The sequence below is a fragment of the Lytechinus variegatus genome, chromosome 8, assembly GCF_018143015.1.
Source record: "Lytechinus variegatus isolate NC3 chromosome 8, Lvar_3.0, whole genome shotgun sequence".
NCBI classification, from domain to species: domain Eukaryota; kingdom Metazoa; phylum Echinodermata; class Echinoidea; order Temnopleuroida; family Toxopneustidae; genus Lytechinus; species Lytechinus variegatus.
The window spans coordinates 23,488,101-23,507,493 of NC_054747.1; the positions used below are offsets into that span (position 1 = coordinate 23,488,101).

General features: G+C 36.4%; 1 protein-coding gene across 1 annotated transcript in view; it reads right to left on the reverse strand.

Moving 5' to 3' along the window:
- Positions 1-5,461: 5,461 nt before the first annotated feature.
- Positions 5,462-19,393, reverse strand: part of LOC121419566 (roundabout homolog 1-like) — a 53,773-nt gene continuing 39,841 nt past the window's right edge. The window contains exons 23-31 of the mRNA XM_041614019.1: positions 16,001-16,076; positions 15,390-15,579; positions 14,340-14,508; positions 13,497-13,559; positions 12,117-12,719; positions 8,300-8,374; positions 7,494-7,682; positions 6,775-6,858; positions 5,462-6,332 (exon numbers count right to left, since the gene is read on the reverse strand). Of these exons, the coding sequence (XP_041469953.1) occupies positions 6,025-6,332; positions 6,775-6,858; positions 7,494-7,682; positions 8,300-8,374; positions 12,117-12,719; positions 13,497-13,559; positions 14,340-14,508; positions 15,390-15,579; positions 16,001-16,076 (1,757 nt within the window). The 3' untranslated portion in view covers positions 5,462-6,024. The remainder of the gene's footprint in view (positions 6,333-6,774; positions 6,859-7,493; positions 7,683-8,299; positions 8,375-12,116; positions 12,720-13,496; positions 13,560-14,339; positions 14,509-15,389; positions 15,580-16,000; positions 16,077-19,393) is intronic.

Consider the following 19,393-nt stretch of genomic DNA (forward strand, 5'->3'; position numbering starts at 1 on the left):
TCCTTTAAAGTAGCACTTGAGACATATACATGTATCTCTTGCATCAGTAAGCAATGAAATCATTTTTTCCCCATTTAGTTGGTCCGTTGGTAACTAAATAGTTGAGGGCATTTAGTTAGGTTGTGTAATGTAAAGTGCTTAGAGAACCTTAAAAAGGTGTTATATTGAATCATTAATATATACATGTACATATATATAACACCTTTGATTGTTAATCTAACACTCTTTTGTGTTAAATGTTCCAAATCTATAGTGTGATTTTAAAACCCCGGGGTATCCCCTCTCAATCTGCCATCATTCCTTATCTTTATCTATCTTCTTCCCTTCCCTTTCCTTCCCCCTTCTTTGTCCCCTCTTTTCCTATTTTTTTAAAACAGTTACTTCTATTTCCCTTTTCTTTCATTTTTTTTCTATTTAAACTTCTGCTCAAGGGTAGAGGCTGTCTTCTTTCAAAACTCCTTTTCCCCCTCATCTGTTTCACTTCTATTGGTTCTCTACTTCCTCCCTCTCTCCTTTCCCTCTTCACACCTTATCCCTTCCCTTTCCTTTCTCAACTTGTCTTCTTTCTCTTATTTTTCTGTCTTGTACATTTTCTTTCCTTCCCCCTTCTTTGTCTTATCTCTTTCTTTCCCCCTGACATGTATATTTCTCATTTCCCCCCTTATTCTTTTCCTTTTTATCTTGCTCATTTCTCTCTTTTCCTTCCCTTTCTATATTAATTTCTTTCCCCTCTTCATCCACCCTCTTTATATCTCTCTTTTTCTTTTCCTTTCCTGTCTTTCTTCTCCTTTTTCAGGCTAAGGCCCCCCCCCCCACAGTCCTCCTTGGATCCTAGCCTGTCGTAGTTCCCTTCAACCACCCTGATTACCAGTGGCATAATGAGCCAAAATTTTAGGTGGCACGATATGGCTTTTCAGGTCAATATTCAATAAGGTTTTGTGTGAGTAAAGCGAGCTAGTAGATGCTTTAATCTTTTAAAAGATAAATATAATTTGGTGATAGATTTTGAAATAATATTCAGAAAATTATATATTTAAATTTTTTTCTTGGTCATGAACTTTTGCATCCAGTGCCCCACAAGCGCCCCTCCCCCACCTGTGCCTAATACATCCATCCCTCTCTTTCTCCCTCTTTAAATTACAAAATTCCTGTATATCAAGCACAAAACACAATCTTTATTATTTTGCCAAGGCATTCAAAAGCTTTAATTTATATGGCACAAAAATAGGAAATAAATGTTTGAAATCAAGGAAAATTAGACAACAGATGAAAAACATTAAAAAAATCATTGATAAATTTCTCCTATTCCACAAAATGGGGATGTTTAGCAGACATGACTTTATTGCAGTTCTACAACATGGAACTTTGAACCTCGATATGCAAAAACACATAAATAGACACAAATACTAATATGTATAATTATGACTGCATCTCTAATATTCCACCTACATGTACATACAGCTGAAGTCAAATGTCAACATACACCCAGGCAATTCACACAACCCAATTTCCTTACCAAAATCGTAAAATCTTGTGAAACATTGGTTAACAGCTATTTTGATTGATGGCAAATTTGTTATAATACAATAAATATTGTTATGAACATTTTGGCTGATGGACAACTTGTATGGAATTGCCTAGGTGTATGCAAAATTTTGACTTCAGCTGTATTGGTCACTCAGAGGACTGACCAAAAAAAAAGAGTCGTTGAACCAAGTCCATAACTTTGATGTATACCAGATTTCTAGCAGCTTTCATGAAGCTTGTCAACACTGACGATATCAACAGTCGGAAGCCAGTGCTGCTTTACTAATCAAAACCTAACCTTTAATCTAGATGGAGGTTGCATCTAAGTCCTTGCTGTTACACCAATCGTTAGCGATGCCAGGCCTGGCGATGCATCTGATGTTGTGAAATTACAATTAGCTTGCACGAGCTACTGCCTCACTTTCGGTGTTTTCTTTTTATCAACTAAGATTTCAAGCAGACTTTTCCAACAAAAGCCTGCCACCAAAGATCGTAGTTAAAAAAAGAAAATGATTAAAGCAAGACGGAAGGGGTGAAGGTGCGCAACAGACTCGATACAGCAAAGACAACAGATGCATACCCCTGCCTAGGTTACAGGCTAATCAAAGCCAAGTACTTCACTGAAATCGTTCCATTGACATTCAGTTTATTAGACATAAGAAACTCTATAAAAATACATTAGTAACCACTGGTAGTATTTAAAATGTTTAGTGAAAGAATATTTCATTCAATTTGATCTTGTAAGAGTGGAAGTCCTCAGTTGAAATAACCAGGACTGGCATAAAAAAAATCCATGATAAAAAAAAGTTGGTATCTAAAACATTTGGTGATTTTTTCTATTCAAAATTTTAATTGTCTTATGAGTGGAAAATGTCAGTTGAAATGATCAGGACTTAGAGTCAAATAGAGCCTTAATAAATACAATTGCTATCTCAAACGTTCAGTGGCAAAAATATTCATTCAAAATTGGTATTGTCTTATATAAATGAAGCTCGCAGCTTAAATGATCAGGGCTGGTATCTTCCGTGTGGGATGTAAAAAAATGAAATACATGAATAGGAGCATGTGGGACTGTGACTGTGTTAGAATGTGAAGTGAAGTTTGCTGCATTCATTTATCACACACTTTAAGCAGTGAATTTGGAAGACCTATCACTTGATTCAGGGGTGTTGAATGAAATAACTTACCGTGCAAATCTTTATATCAACTAACATTTTTTTCATCTGCAAAATGGCTGTGTATAAATTACATGAAAATCTGTCATTACTAAATCAACGAGTAATCATTATTACATTGTTTTTCTTCCACATGTACTATAAAAATAAACACTTTATTAGGTGTAACCATTATATGCCTTTTCTTCTCTCCAGTAGTAATAAGAATCAATTATCCCAACATGCAATACACATCAGGTATGTTTTGATTCATATTATTTTCAAAAAAAAAGTCTAGTAACTGGCTTGTGACTCAGACCCACAAAAGTTCGATCAATGAATTGCTGCAAAGGCTTGAGTATTTTTCGTTGTTTTTCTCTTAATTTCAAGATCATATGACAATATTAAAATTGAAATTAACACGTTTCCATGGTAACAAAGGTTGGGAGAATGAATGTACTACCCCTAAAAATACCACCCTTGAAAAGGTGACAAGACGCATTAATATTACGAAAATATACGCTCTGCTTATTAAACAAAATCAGTACTAATCTCTTAATGAAACGATTCGTTAACACAAATACAGAGTACAACCTCACTCTTCTCTCAACACAGATTAACGTTGGAAAAGCACAAGAAAATACAGGCGATAGTAATATATTCATATATATTTAAAGATGTTTGTATACATATATATTTATATTTTTATATATATATATACATATACATATAATCCTCCTTTATAAGGTTTTACAAAGGGAAATTTACATTAACCGTTAACAAATATTTACACATTGATCACATATTCCCCACATGACACGGAGGTGAGCCTGGCATATTTGAAGAGAATTACTTACAATACACAACTGTACACAGGCAACCTCATTGAATTTGGCAGCTTTTACATGCTATGAGTTTTCTATCGTTCAAAGGCCACCGCACACCTCATGATTCATCTGCAACCCGATTTTGGAATAAAATGTAAATTATAATGCCAATATCTCACCATGTTAAGTTCTAAATCATCGTACAAATACTTATATTCAAATCTGTGACAATGCTACCATTCTTATTAGAATAATAAAATTGAATATCTAGTCGTTAAGACGTCAGAGCAATTGTACGATTGCCTTGGCTATGACTTGAAACTAATTAGGCCTTGCAATCATCCAAAATCAACCTAATAGTATTCTTACAGTAAATTTAAACCTCAAATAAAGAGATACTTTTCATTTTATTTTTTAAAAAATTAGCAAAATGCAATTTGTTCCAAAATTGGATTGTCTAGACCAGTATCAAGGTGTGCGAGGGCCTTAGAACAATATATTTTTTTTACAGCTTTTGATTTCAAAATGGCATATATCGATGAGTCGTTATGTCTAATATTGGGGCTCTAGTTTATGCCACCAGTACTGTGGTCTATTTCTGGTTCATTAATTTAGCATAATTAACCCTTAAAAGACAAAGACTACTTTGATTTTTAAAAGGGGGATGGGGATGGCATGGGGGGGGGGGGGGCTGAATTTAGGTTCCAAAGATCTCAGCACTTAAACTCTTGCCTCATTTATCAACGAGATGATTGGATTTTCTAAAATAACTTTGGATTGGGCGTATTAAGGTTATTGACCTCTGCTTTGACATCTGATCTTGTGGTGACTTTAACAACTTTTTATCTTCGTCAATATTTAGCGACTTGACAAAAACTCCAAAGTTATTATATTTTGTCACGTTGAGCAAATTTTTCATCTCTCTCTTGTTGACAGTTGCAAACGGACTAAATGCAAGACAAATTGTACGTGTTAACTTTAAAAAATGCATTAAAAACAATGAAAAAAGATTCATGAACTTGAATTTTGAAAAGTCAACATCTCATTTATCATTACTTAATTCTTCATGAAAGTTTGATTTTGGCCAAAAATTGAATTTTGAAAGATCTTTCAGCAATGTTTAATCCTTTCTAAACAAACATCCTTCAAAATTATCAGAAGACTTATAACCTATTCTTTTGGGACGAGTGGGTTTTATCCACCAGAGTATTTTAAAAAGTTAAAACAAAATTTCCAAAGTGTTTTATGATATACTATTTCATTTCTCTGACAACGCGGTCCTTCTTTGAAAATAAATAATATCCAAATTAACACAAGTTAGTACAGGCTGTGAATACCAATTAGAATCTTACTTTGGTTATCTCCAGGGACCACTCAAGGTGTGAAACTTGAAATAAAATAATACAAAATGGACATCGAAATGTGAGACCATTCAATTTTACAAATCGGTATAATTTCCTCTTTTAAACAAAGAAATATATCTAAAACAAAATCCTATATCAATGAATCCTTATGCCATTGCTTACGAGGCTCACTTGAGCTGTATTAAAAACATTAATAAAAAAATACTCAACAGCTTAGGAACTAAACTTAATGGGCAAGCAATACGATATTGATGTCTATTTCATATACAGATGTTTATCTCTCTAGCATCTTCTTAATCATGTTTTAATAGTTTAATATAAAAAGAAACAGCTTGTAGTACCCAGCAAGAGAGGCTTCTGTTCCAATGGAAGATTAGTGACTGTTCCTAGTCTTCAAGATCAATGACAGTTCTTCGGCTTCCATTCCACGATGTCTCGAAGATGATCCTTAAGAATTAATTCTTCTGGCAGTTATGTCTCCTTGGCAAGTTGCCGAGACTCCAGTTTCAACTAGAAGATCAGTGACTGTTCCTAGGGGTCCATTCCAGTAAAAGATTGCTGACAGTTCTTTGGATTCACTTCAAGATCCTCTAGATTTAACTCTTCCAACGTGGCAGTTATGTCTCCTTGGCAAGTTGCCGAGGCTCCAGTTTCAACAAGAAGATTAGTGACTGTTCCTAGGGGTCCATTCTGGTAGAAGATTGGTGACAGTTCTTCGGATTCATTCCATGATGTCTTCAAGAGAATCCTTAAGATTTTATTCTTCTGGAAGTTATGTCTGCTTGGCAGATTGCCGAGACTAAGTTTCAACAAGAAGATCAGTGACTGTTCCTAGGTGTCCATTCCAGCAGGAAAATTCTTAGGCTTTCATTGCATGGTGTCTTCAAAAGGATTACCAACTTTAACTTCTCCTGGCAAGTTGCTGAGTTTCCAGTTTCATCAAGAAGAAATGCTCGACAATAAAGCTCATACAGTGAAAGATCTCATTAACAGCATCAGCAATTTTAAAGTCATTAAAATATATAAATCTGCATCTTTTTATCTCTTCAAACACATTTCAGTTTTTAAAGCATGAGTCTTCTTAACTGTGTTGCTAAAAAGCACAACTTCCATACTGTGGCCGATTGTCTTTATAGGGTTCACGAGGGTAGGCTACGAGGGAAAGCCCTCCTCCTCTTCGTGCGCAAACGCCATGGGATTCGCAGTAACCGTTAAGCCAAGGTCGTTTGTGTCGCGAAGAAAGAGGTCGTGTTGCGGCGGCCTTCTCTTGTTCTTGTTGACGGAATCCTGTTGCTGGCCGTCACTGCTTGCAGGTGGGGGCGGTAGGCTTCGTTGTGAAGGGGCTTGGGGCTGGGTTTGTTGCTGGTGGTAGTTGTTGTAGGACTCTGACGTAGGTACCCTGGCTAGTTGTTGTTGTTGGTGCGTTGGCTGAGGGAATAGTGAGGTGGGGACGGTAGGACCTGAAATTAATCAAATTTCATTTGTGTTTTCATGTCATTTGTTTTCAACCAATGTAATCACAGATTTCATTCATTATCATAATAAAATAAAGGTAATATCAAGAAAGATTTCTGACTGCTTGCAGACACAAAATTATACCTCCACCTTAGTTTGCCAGAACAGAAAGGTATTGCATCCTTCACTTCTTGTATTGTCATGTGTTCAGTAGCTTATTAGATCATCACATGCATTCATAAACCAAGTAACACAACCTCTACTATCTTTGACCTTGATGCCCACATAGATTACTGAGCCCATCGTCACTCCTATTGGCACACTTGGATCAATTTTGAGGTTGATCCGTAGAACAGTTCTTTCGTTCTCTCCTTAACGAAGACAGGACCGAAGAACCAACAACTCAAAGATGAACTCGTAAAAATGATTGACAGAAAGATTACCTACCTTTTCTACTGTTTGGCGTTGTTCTTCTTGCTAATTTTGCTGAGCCATTTCCTATGTGCTCTCCTCCATCCAAATCTCTACCAACTAAACAAAAAATAGAAATAAAAATAAAGAATAATCATTATTTGTCTTTATGCAGGGAATCCAAAATGTAAAGTCACAAATATGACAAGCTATAATTACTGTTACAAGACATTGACCATGTAAACCCTATGTTTATATCAGGGGAGCGTTTCATGAAAGGACTTGTCGGACGTTTTATCCGACAAGTCCTGTTTTATCCGACAGTTACTATAGTAACAGTGCTTCTCAACCAATCAGAATCCAGGAAAGTTGTCCGATTTGATGAAACGCCCCCCTGGTTTATTATTTCTGATGACTTGTTGATTTATTCATATTTGTCATCTCATTTGTAAACTTCATTTCTTTGTAAATATTATTTTGTATTTGTAATGCACCAGTGAAAGGCAAATTTCCCAACAGGGGATAATAAAGTTAGACTGTGCTTTTAAAATAATGGAATTAATTTTGGTCCTCAACTTATTACTGGTTTCGAGTAGGCAGCTCACAATTACAAAATTCATCAGTCAACAATTCAATACACGTTCTGCTCACCCTTTTTCTCTCCAATTTTCTCTTTCTTACCATATTCAAATATTTAATATATAACTGTGAAAACGATTCCTCTACGGATTAAGAAAGTAAAATATTCTGCTTACCTTTTTTGCTTTCTGCTGGTGGAGAGCCTACTACTGGAATGCCTGCATTCTGTGCGGCAGCTGTTACTGCTGCAGCGAAATCGGTTTCAGCACAAAACGAGCCGTCTGAGCTACAGCTCGATCCGCTGTTACGATTGCTTCCGGCAGTGCTGCTACCGTTCATCGATGCCCACGATGCCATCATTGACCCTGTTAAACAAATTTTGATAATGGTAGTAGTAACATTGATATAGCACTTATTACTTTGCATTTCTAGGCTCTATACATGCTATTATCATTACCCCACTCATTAGATCCATCACTGTTCCACACATAAATTACACATTCTCCACTCCCCGGGAAGCATCCCTGCCTAGGCAACAATGCCAATGTAATCACACTGATGTTCACAGCCTACAGGGTACCCATTTAACACCTGGGTGGAAACTGACAAGCATGCAGAAGTGCCTTGCCAAAGGACACTAGCACCAAATAGGATTGGATTAATAAGAGTCAAGTGACCGATTTTAAAATGCACTACTCGTCCCTTAGTGTCTTTGAGGTCAATCCATTCACCATGGCCATGCATAAACCCTTAAATCATGAGTACAGAGATAGCTAAATAAAAATTATGGCATTGTGAGCTTTCCTTTTATTTAGAAAAAAAAGGATTTTCCAGTTCTGAATAACAGTGATGTCAAATCATGACTTGGTCTACGATTAGTCTCATTTTGGACAGGTAAGTTGGTCCGTCAAAAGTGTAACAAACGCTAAGAACATTTAACTTCACTTTACACTTTTTATTCCTCAACACATTACTAGCTTACCTGTACAATTACTAGATGTTTCTAAATCTGTTTCTAAATCGTCTGGTATTAATTTTGAAGACTGGTCTGCTAAACCTGGCAAGTAAAAAAAGATGAAATAAAATTCTATCAAAATATTGCAATAAGAAACAAACTCCTGTAACCAAAATTAAATTGCTTGCCTGTGACTTATACTGGTAACAAATTACCTGTTTATGAATACTTTCTTCAATAGATGTTGATCAAGGCAGATTGTAAGACTTGCAAGCTGTTTTCACTTTGATAACTCATCATGAGGTCTAACGCTATGAATTATTTATCAAATACAAACCACAAGTTGTTGATATGAACAATTTTCAAGGAAATTTCAGAAATAAGTAAGACACTATGGTTGTACCAGCTTTGTACCTTGTCACCCCGAACCAACTGCAAGTCGCTTAATATGAACTCTGATATTTTTATCGAGACTAAAAACGTACATCCCAAGTTATAAAAGGATATGTGAATTGTTAAAATTGATCAACTAAAACACATACAAGTACATGTACCAGATAGAATGTAGAATAAAATAAGATCTACAGAGAATTAAGGAGAAAGCAACATTCATTTTATGGGAATATAACTTGAGCAGGAGATGCAGCGTACATACTATGTAATTTCAATGCATAGAGATATATACTTAATAACGCTAGAGGGCGTACTTCGTCAAATCGCTGTGATTTCGCGGAGACCGGCCGCCATTACTCGATAGGTCTTCGCAGCCTGCCATGCGCGTACAGTACCTATGGGGCATGTACATGGATGAGCATAGAACCGGAACAAAATGATGACATATGAGAGCGAAAGCAAATTGAAAAGCAAAATTGTAAATATTGCACTAGATTAAAGTTCAAATGAACAAAAAAATCGAACAAAACTGAAGACAGGCATGCCTATAAAGGCCCATCTATAGCACATAACCGGCACATACCCTACATTAGTATGCCAAAGATCAATAGGCTACATCCCCAATAATTTTTTTAGTTGGGTCATAACATTTCGATATAATGATATGACTTCTATTTTCTAATGATTTGGAAGTGATGAATTTTGAAAATAACATGTAGGCCTAGGCATATCGTTCTAGCTCCTCAAATAAATTTAATATGTTTTAATATAATTTGGTATTCAAGTACGTCAAACATTTCATAGGCCCTATCACAGTGACTGATGCATCTGAGACGCGAAAAAATACGACTGTATTTTTTCAAGTATAATTTCCTAATTACTATGATGCTGATTGCTGATAATTTATTTCTTCACTTGATAATTGTTGTTTTCTATATATATCTACACAATATATAAAAATCATTTATAGAAATTTAGAATAGGGCCGAACTCCCTTTGAACCCCGTTGGCTTAAACGTCGATGTAACCAACATCGCAATAACTCGTGAGTATCATAAAATTACTTTTTATTGATAATATTTAAAAATGATCTACGCATTGGTCCAGTTAATGATGATTAAGATTTCCAATGTAGGCAACCATCGATCGTATGACTTGTACTTTCTTACATGCGATAAATGTATATAGAAAAGTTCGTTGACAGCAAAATTTGCATATCAAATGCGCGCATCCATGTAGTCGCACAATATTTTGCAATGTACAGGAGGCCTAAATGGGGGGGAGGATGTTTACAGTGTACTATTGACTTGCAAACATTTCCAAATTTCGGAGAGTAAACAAATTAAAATGTGCAACATAAAACAATTCATTTTGATTTTCTCGAAAGTCGGACTTGATTCAACCCGGCTCACTATGCTGATATAGCAATTCAGCTGAAATATTCTGTTGATACTATAGCTGGTGTTTGTGATCCTATGATGATTCCAATGGACCAATATTATATGAACAATTCAAGGACAGAATACTAGTAGTATAAGTAGAGGAAGAAGGAAAAGGAGAAATATAGGGGAAGAAAAGGGGCGGTTCAGGAGGATATGATAATTCGTATTTTTACTACAATTAAAGAATATTATTACTAAAACTGAGTGTATAAAACCAATTTATAACAATGTCAGACATGAAAGAGATAATTGCAAACTTAATAAACTTATCATATAAAAGCGGCTGCAAAACTGTGAATACAACACCATACCTATTAAACAATAATATTGACAATAAAACTTACAAATACTTGGAATACGATTTTACAAATTCCGCTGTTCAGTGATCATCCTAATTTATAATCTCAGCTGTATATTCCTTTTCATGAAATTATTGTGTTAATTAACTGTGTCTGTGTCGATTAACTTTATGGCAAAGATTTCCAAAACGTACACTAAACAGATAAATACGCATTTTGCATATTCAGTTTTATTTGTCATTTTAAAAGTATATACTGAATTTGATTTTCTAGTTTTCTTCTTTTGATTTCAATTGCTATAGTCTATGGACCTGAGTTTGATTATTCAGGTTTGTTATTTCTATGGATGAACAAAATTATGATATCATTATATGGGCGTGGAATGGTTTTGGAATTGGTGGGACAGTGTTCATTTTCACTTCAGGTGTCCGAATGCGCCCCTTCTATACTCTTCTCGATCAGTATTGTGAAAGTGAATTTGCTTGGGTGCTTATGTCACTTTAATTACACCATGCACCCCCTAAACAGCGAATTTGAAAAAAAAAAATAGTAACTTAAAGTGAAGCAAATTAAAAAGCAAAAAGTTGGAACAGTAAAAAGTCATTCACGACATTTTAAATTTCATTTTCAGTGCCATATAGGCCGACAGGTTTTGGAATTTATTAGTTCCTATGGGAAAATTCATCACGTAGGCCTACACATGCATCGCACCAATAGCACAAGTTTCAACACTCATGCTTACCAAGTACAATAATGAAATGCCCTGCATCCAGTAATCAAAGATCAAAACCGCTATATAAGTTATATAAATCAGTGTACATTAAAAAATGATATATTTCAAAGAAAATTACAGCAAGGTACATACAGGTAGGCCTACGTGGACATTACAAAATCATATCCAATTTAAACAAATTGGTCAAGAGAACATGGAATCAACATGATCAAAGAACGTGAATGGAGGAAATGTGACTGAAAATGACGATGCAGTTCAAGGTCGGGAAATCCACAGAAGATGGGCTAATTCACTGTCTTTTGAATTAATTTTCAATCTTTCCATTAATGTACGTTGTATATTTTCATTTTTATCTGATATAAATACACATTGTCATCTATCATTATCTAAAATAGGCCCCGCCGGGAAATAGGCATATAAACAGCAGAGAGGTAAACGCAAAAAATCATAATCAAAATAGAGAATTTCATCCAGAGAAGTCAGGTATAAATGCCAAATTCACAGCCTAATCCCGGAGCCTAATCCACATGTAATCACACTAATAGTTAATTGAAATGCAATTTGTCATTAATATTTTCGATTGTAATGAGGTTGGATTCTTTTCTTCAAGAAAAAAGGCCGGAGACGGCATTCCTTTTCCAGCGTTTACACGTACGAGCTATGTGTACATCCGGGTACTTTTGCTAATCTAGACCTATCGAGCAATGGCCGACCCCGCTCCACGCGATCACAGACGTTAAGTACGCGCGCCTATGGGGACCCCGCACTCTAGATAATCTATACATCTCTATGTTTCAATGACAGTTCCAAGGAGTTGGTACGAAAATGGTGTCAAAGAAACTCTAATACGTTATCTATACATCTTAATAACTTCAATTTTTTACAATATGTGGAAGCATTTTCTTAAAAAATTAAATAAGTTACTGAAATGAGCGATTACTGCTAGAGTTAGTGATGGAACGGGGTTGATGACGCACCTGCATCAGGAGCTATTCTTGGTAGCATTGGTAAAGCTTCTTCGTTATCCGACATCGCTTCACTCTGCGACATCAAATCGTCGTTGAACTCTAGCAGTTCCCTCCCAAGCTGTTCGTGTCTCGGATCGTCGAACACCTGATGAGGGGCGAGGGGTTGCCCCCCTCCGGACATGCCGCCCGTCGGCATCGGGTACATCTGTCCGTTGACCAGCCCCATCGGTCGATGGATAGGAAGGGTGGTGGTCTGCTGCTCATCCCCCCTGGAGACCACGGGGAGGGTGTGTGGAAGCCCGTTGGACTGCGGATGGGGGTGCGTGTAAGGGTACACCGGATACTGCGGGTGCTGTCTCATGGGTAACGCCGGGGCGTGGTGTGGATGGTGCCCCCCTATCATCGCTGGCTGGATGGGTACGAACGTCGGATGAGTGTGGATCGGAGGATGCGAAGCCTGACTGTTACAGGGAGGCGGCGACTTGATCTTGCCTACCGAGTCCTGCGATCCCATCGGAGGCTCCTCTGGAGGGGGAGGGAGGAACTCTGTCCAATTGCATGCTGGGTACTTGCTACCCACTCCCGTGCGTGTCTTGACCTTTCTTCTGCTTCCTGTATGAGAATGATGATAAATAATACCCTTATGATGTCCACACTAACAATTGAAAATATGCATCAAACAGTTTCATAAATAACAAGTAACAAGTCATCATCATGTAATATGACATCTGTGACTTTTGACCCTTATACCCCTAAACTTATCAGACCAATTGTCATTTAGACCAAGTTTGAAGTTGATCCCTCAATTGGGTTCATTCACTGCAAAAACAGTATATATTAAGTTATTGACCCCTATGATCTTTAACAAACCCAAAACAGATCAGATCAATATCACTTCCCAAATTATGCAATGTTTGGTATGTGCGTGTCAGACCTAAACTTTGAATACATTAAAGAGAAATAACAGTAGTTGCAGTAAACACTGATTTCATGATAAAGTCTGTAAAACCAGGCTTAATTGTCAGAATATCATTGAGGATCTAGATCTGGTACAGTTACATAAACTGAACTTTGTGAAATCTTGAAATCTACGCTGAAAAATGTTCACACTGAAGATCACCAACACAGATAGGAACACGTGGGACAATGTATTAATATTGCTGGAATAAAGACCCGACGGAAGTGACAGAATCCGCGCTTATTTTGCTTATTTCTCAGCAATTACACAATTTCTTCCAGAATCCTTTGGCACATATTTCTTATTCATACAAACAGACACTTGGGTGGTCATTATATTAGATTCTATCAAAAGTCATTTTGAGATCGTTACCAACACTGGAATTTATCTTTAAAAGACAAATTAAAAGAAAAATACAATATTTTACAAACCTTGTGAACTAGCTCCAGAATCGCTCAAACCACTTTGACATTCAACACAGAGGTGTGAGCCTTCTGCAAATGAACAGAAAGAATGAGAATAGTTAACCTTAAAAGAAAAATATCCTTTACTTCTTATCAGAACTGACCGTTTCCCGACAGCAACCAAAGTCTTGATCTTAGATGAGAAGGCACCTTGTCATATTCTTTGCTATCACAAGAACAAGACATTTTTAGAGGTACAATTAACCTCTATGAATTTTGACCTTTTACCTCATGTCCCTCGAATCTAATCTTGGATGGTGACATTTGACCTTCTGGCAACCTTCAAAAACATCTAATTGATTAAATATTTACGATCAGTTTTACACCAACTTTGATTGAAAACTTGGAGCATCCTGCTGGGTGTTTCATAAAGCTGTTTGTAACTTAAGAGCAACTTTAAGAACTACTGGTGAACCATTCTAAATAATCACCAATGAACATTTAATGGTTAATATCATTCACCACAAGAAAGGATCATCAGTCATTCTTAAAGTCACTCTTAACTTACAAACAGCTTTATGAAACGCCCCCCTCCCCCTGAGCGGATTAATGTATATGTAGCAGTAGTGGACGGATGGACAGGCGCAAAAATTATCCCCTGGATTGATCTTCAAAACACCTCAATTTAAAAAAAATAGTATCAATCATATTCAATTCACATTCAATTGGATTGTGGAGCATTCAGCCCAGATATATTAATGATTCTCTCAATCAGTGTAGTGGATGGACAGGCACAAAAATTATCCCTAAGTGTGCCTTCACCCATTCTACGTGTATACCCTCCAAAACTAATTGTAAACCTCATCTTACCTCTTTGTGGGGGCAATGGAGGTCCACCGTCTTCCCCTGGTCTGGCCTTCTTGCCTGATTTCTTTCTACCTTTATGTTGACTAGCTGGTAAGGGGTAAGTGATGGATCCGGACGCTGATCCAGAGCTGGTATCACTGCAGTTTTGCCTTTGGGCTATGTATTCTCTGATCTGTGAGTCAATAAAGGATACAGAGTAAGAATAAGAAAATAAAATCGACATTTCATGTTCAGGATACAATACTGGACTCTGTTCAAATATGCTATTCTATATGTGGAGCGTTGTGGCCCAGTGGATTAGTCTTCTGACTTTGAAACAGAGGGTCGCTGGTTCGAATCCCAGCCATGGCGTTATTTCCTTCAGCAAGAAATTCTTCCACAATGTGCTGCACTCAACCCAGGTGAGGTAAATGAGTACCAGTAGGAAGTAATTCCTTAAAAAGCTGTGCCGGGTAATATAGGAACGCCTCCAGCACCTACATGTAACAAGTTGGACATGTGTGCAATATAAATACCCTCTATTATTATTATTATTCTGAATATTCTTTTCTCTATCATAATTGAGAATGGTGGTGAAGGTGATGGGATGGCAGCAGTGAACCAAAAATTCAGTAACCCATACCTGAAACACCCTCTCTTCCATTAATACAAGTAGTTACTTCATGGGCCTGGTTTTACAAAGAGTTACAACTTATAACTCTCTTACTATGGCAGCTAACATGGCTCATCAGCCAATCACAATCAAGGTTCCCATAGTAGCTACAATAATGGCAGTTACAACGGTCAGAAGTCTTTGTGTAATTGGCCCCTGGCGGGTGCTTCATAAAGAAATTTCATAAGTTACAAGCGACTTAACGAACAACTGGCGTTCCTTTCTTAGGCGCTAAATCAACATCAATGAAAATTTGGTGAATACCATCTACTGCAAGAAATGATCACCAGTTCGTGAAGTCAATTAGAACTTACAAAGAGTGATCTGAAACAGCCACTTGGAATGAGATAATGAGAATGACACAACACATAATGCAAGAATACGAAAGAGGGGTGACTTACATTTGGAGGTAATACAAGCGTAGTCGACGCATACGGTTCTGTCATATGAGGTGGCAGCGACTGGCAGTGTTCCGGTAGCATATGATTGCATTGATTAAGAGGGAGGGTGTGGGCCATGTGCGGGCAGGAAGGACTCTCGTCATCGTCGTCGGATTCATTGTCGACAACCGCATAAACAGGAACGTTGTTGCTGCAACAAAATAAGGAATGAAATGGGCAACATAAGTCACTCATAAAATATAATGAAATCATAAACACATACTCGTACAATTGATTCTTGGGGCCACAGAAATATGTTCCACTTTGTAAATTATAACAACAAAGATGTCCATGTTTTACATATTCTGGGTCCCGCAACACAAAGGTTAGCGATTAATCGCTAAATGAAATGACCAATCAAGATCATAGTTGCATGCATATGTTGCTCAGTAGACTGACTAGGAACCAATCAGAATTGTTCTTTCAAATTAGCAATTAATTGCTATCACCTCATTAGAATATGCAAATTTTTCGACTCCATAAATTTAGATTAAGAAAAATACATTGGAAATCATAAATATGAAAGCAAAATATAAATAACCAATTGGGATTAGAATAACTATGTGAATTACCTGTTGTAATGGTTGCTTTTATGTGTACCGATATCTCCTTTTTCTCCCTTGTTTGCTTGCATTTGCTCTTTTGATTCTGTACGGGAAAAACAAACAAATATATTCCACATAACATAAAAAAATCATCTAACTAGATAGCAAGAAAAACAATTCATTGAGGGGAAAAACTGTAGAATTTAAGCATTTGTGTTTTAGAATGGGTACATACTCCTCCCAGAAAAAGTGAAGGCAAATTTGCATCTATTATTGAAATTCCTCTCTTCAGTGATTCAATAGCCCCACACTATCAAGTATCTGTTCTAACAAAATAAATCCCATTGATATTACAGACAGAATTCTACATAGACGATGCCAATTTAAAGTTTTTCAGTAAATCTACTAATCTACATGTATAAATAATTTTGACACATGTATCTATATTTTATCTTTTCAAAGTGTGAACAAAAAAATGAATGCTGCCAATTTGAGGAACTTAAGATGATTAATTTCACCTCATGAAAGCTGTGTTATCTCTATGTGTACATTTATGGCTGAAATTCTAATACAACTTAGGCCCAAAAAAAACAAATTACTGAATAGTTGGAGTAGCCTTTAATTTCGGATGAACATTAAACTGCACAATAAGTGGAAGGGGGTTTATTGTATATAATAAATATTTTGTTTAGATTCAATGCATATGGGGGAAATTTAAGCAGTAGAAGTGAGCATATTAGTGATGCCAATATTTACTTAGTTGAGCAAGCCAAATTCAGTTGCATTTTGTTATTAGTAACAGAGTATATATGCAGTCAATTGCGTCTAAGTTTAAGGACATGCTTTTGCACATAAATGCTGTAAGATATGATAGTATTTTGTTTAGGTGATAAATATGGTATGTAATATATGGTATCGTATGTAATACTACATGGTATGTAATAAATGATATGTACTACATGATATGCTGTACATGGAATGTAACATAAATATTATATAAGATTTGTGTTACATACATAGGAGTAATACATGTAGTATGATGTATGTTACAGATATGGAATGTAATGCGATAAGAGAAATTTGACAGAATGCATTGTGGGAAGGGCGACTTTAAGATATATGCTGACAGTACAAAAGGAAAGACTAATGTTGCATCAGTGAAATCTGATGTTTATGAAGAAGAATGAATCTAATCTTGCTTTTAAGGTCATGTTTCGGAAGAGAATCGCCAATGAATTTATCATGAAATAAAGGATGTTGCGAATAAATCTAACTGAACAGAATTTAGAATATGATTACACTCCAACAAGAAGCACAGTTGAGGAGCTTTATGGTACTCAAAGACATTCATTTTCATGATCTCCTTTAAACTACAAATTAAAATAGAATAAAACAGTGCTTGTACTTCTTGACTAAATGCTTTATCACAAAATGCATAGAAGGAATCCGCATCCTCTAGTATTAAGAAGCTGGCTTGCTTCATTTTTTTCCCATTTTTATTATTTTTTTGGTGGCTTGTGATGTTTGTGAGCATGGTAATAATATTAAAAATAGAACACGAATAATAATAATACTAAATATAAAACATAAATTGCACACAATCATTCCCCATGCTTGTTACAAACATCAATCCATCTCATATTAGAAATCCAACACACTAAACATCACATTCTTAAATTTGCCACACATTGTTTTCAGCATATGCTATTAATATTGCAAATTGACTTCTTTTGAGGGCATTAGTAAAACTATTCCCCCCCCCACGGTCTTATCACCAAAGGCCTATTGTTTTCACCGACACCAAATGTTGAGGAATATCATCAAGATCATTCAGGGGTAGTGTTTTTTTTTTACTACTGCCCGAATAAAAGACTAGTCAATATTTGTTATATATATCTGATTGTATCTAGCAGGGCAACAGTCAAAACTATTGCCCAGCTCAAAAGACATTGTTTTGTATATCAAGATTACTAACATACAACCAAGATAATCATGCATAAATCTATTGTTGAATAAATGGGATAAATCTTATCTCGCTGAAAAAAAAAAATCTGTTTTGGTCTTTAACTTTTATTCATAATGCTCCCTTGGAGAATGTGTGAAAGACATGGATTCACTCCAATTCTAACAATTTTTTTTCCTAGGGCAATAATGATTATGTAGAGTCATCTTTTTCTTTGGGAAAACAAATTCAGCAATACACATGACAATTTGGGAAATTAGCAATTATAATTTGACTTTTTCTTGGAAAAGGATGGCAAAATGAAATAGGATAAGGAGTGAAGATTAATAGTCTTGTCCTTATCAGACAAAACCCTCCCATATGAAATAAAGGTGGCTCTGCGTAAGTCAAATCTCTTGGGATCTTGTAAATCTGTTTGACTTATATGTAATTAACCCTTGGATTACCAAATTTGGTAATTCCTATTGACTTTGCACAGGGATGACTCCGTTCCAGTGGCAATGGATTAACCTGTTTTGCTTATTCTGGAGGCGTTTCAGTAAGAGTCAAGTGCAACTTAGAATCGCACCTAAATTTAAATTTGCATGAGGTATATAACGCATCACCGCATTGGTTGGATAATGCACACAGGACGCGCACTACCATGTATACGTCAACCATGTTCAGCGTTATAAAGTAACATTTGCACCTTGACCTTTGAGCATGACTTGAAGTCATACTGAATTCCTTGTGAAATACCCACCAGGGGGTGTTTCACAAAGATTTAAGTATGACTTAAGTCGCACTTAACTGCCAATGCGTACAAGATATGCAACACGCAATCTTATTGATCAATACGCAGTAGTGCGCGTCCTCTTCACATGATCCGACCAATGCGGTCATTCCTTTTATACCGCACGCAAATACACATAGACAAATAGACATAAGTGCGACTCTAAGTCGTACTTAAATCTTTGTGAAACACCCCCAGGTCTAGAAAAAATTTGAGCTGACTTATGCAGAGACTACTGTAGAAGGCATCTTGTCAGAAGTCAAGAGTCGCGCCTTTCCTGCAGGAATCCCGTAGCAGCGTTTATTTTGTTTAAAGACATTGAAATTTGTGAGACATTTCATATTTTTAAGCAAGTGCCATGGGCACCCACCAGAGGCAGGCGCTATACCAGAACCTATTATAATCATCATCATTATCATCATCCTCATAATCACCATCATCAACATCATCGCCATCATCACTATCATCATCACCATCATCCCAATCACCATCATCATCATCATTGTCATCATCACCATCATCATCCTAATCATCATTATCATCACCATCATCATACCAAACCCACATTTGGCTTTACAAAGTAGCAGAAAATGAGAGAATGCTACAATGAAACGACGCATAGCGCCCATATAGCGGCATTCCTGTTACAAGACGTGGCACAGACTTCTGACAAGTTGCCTGAAGA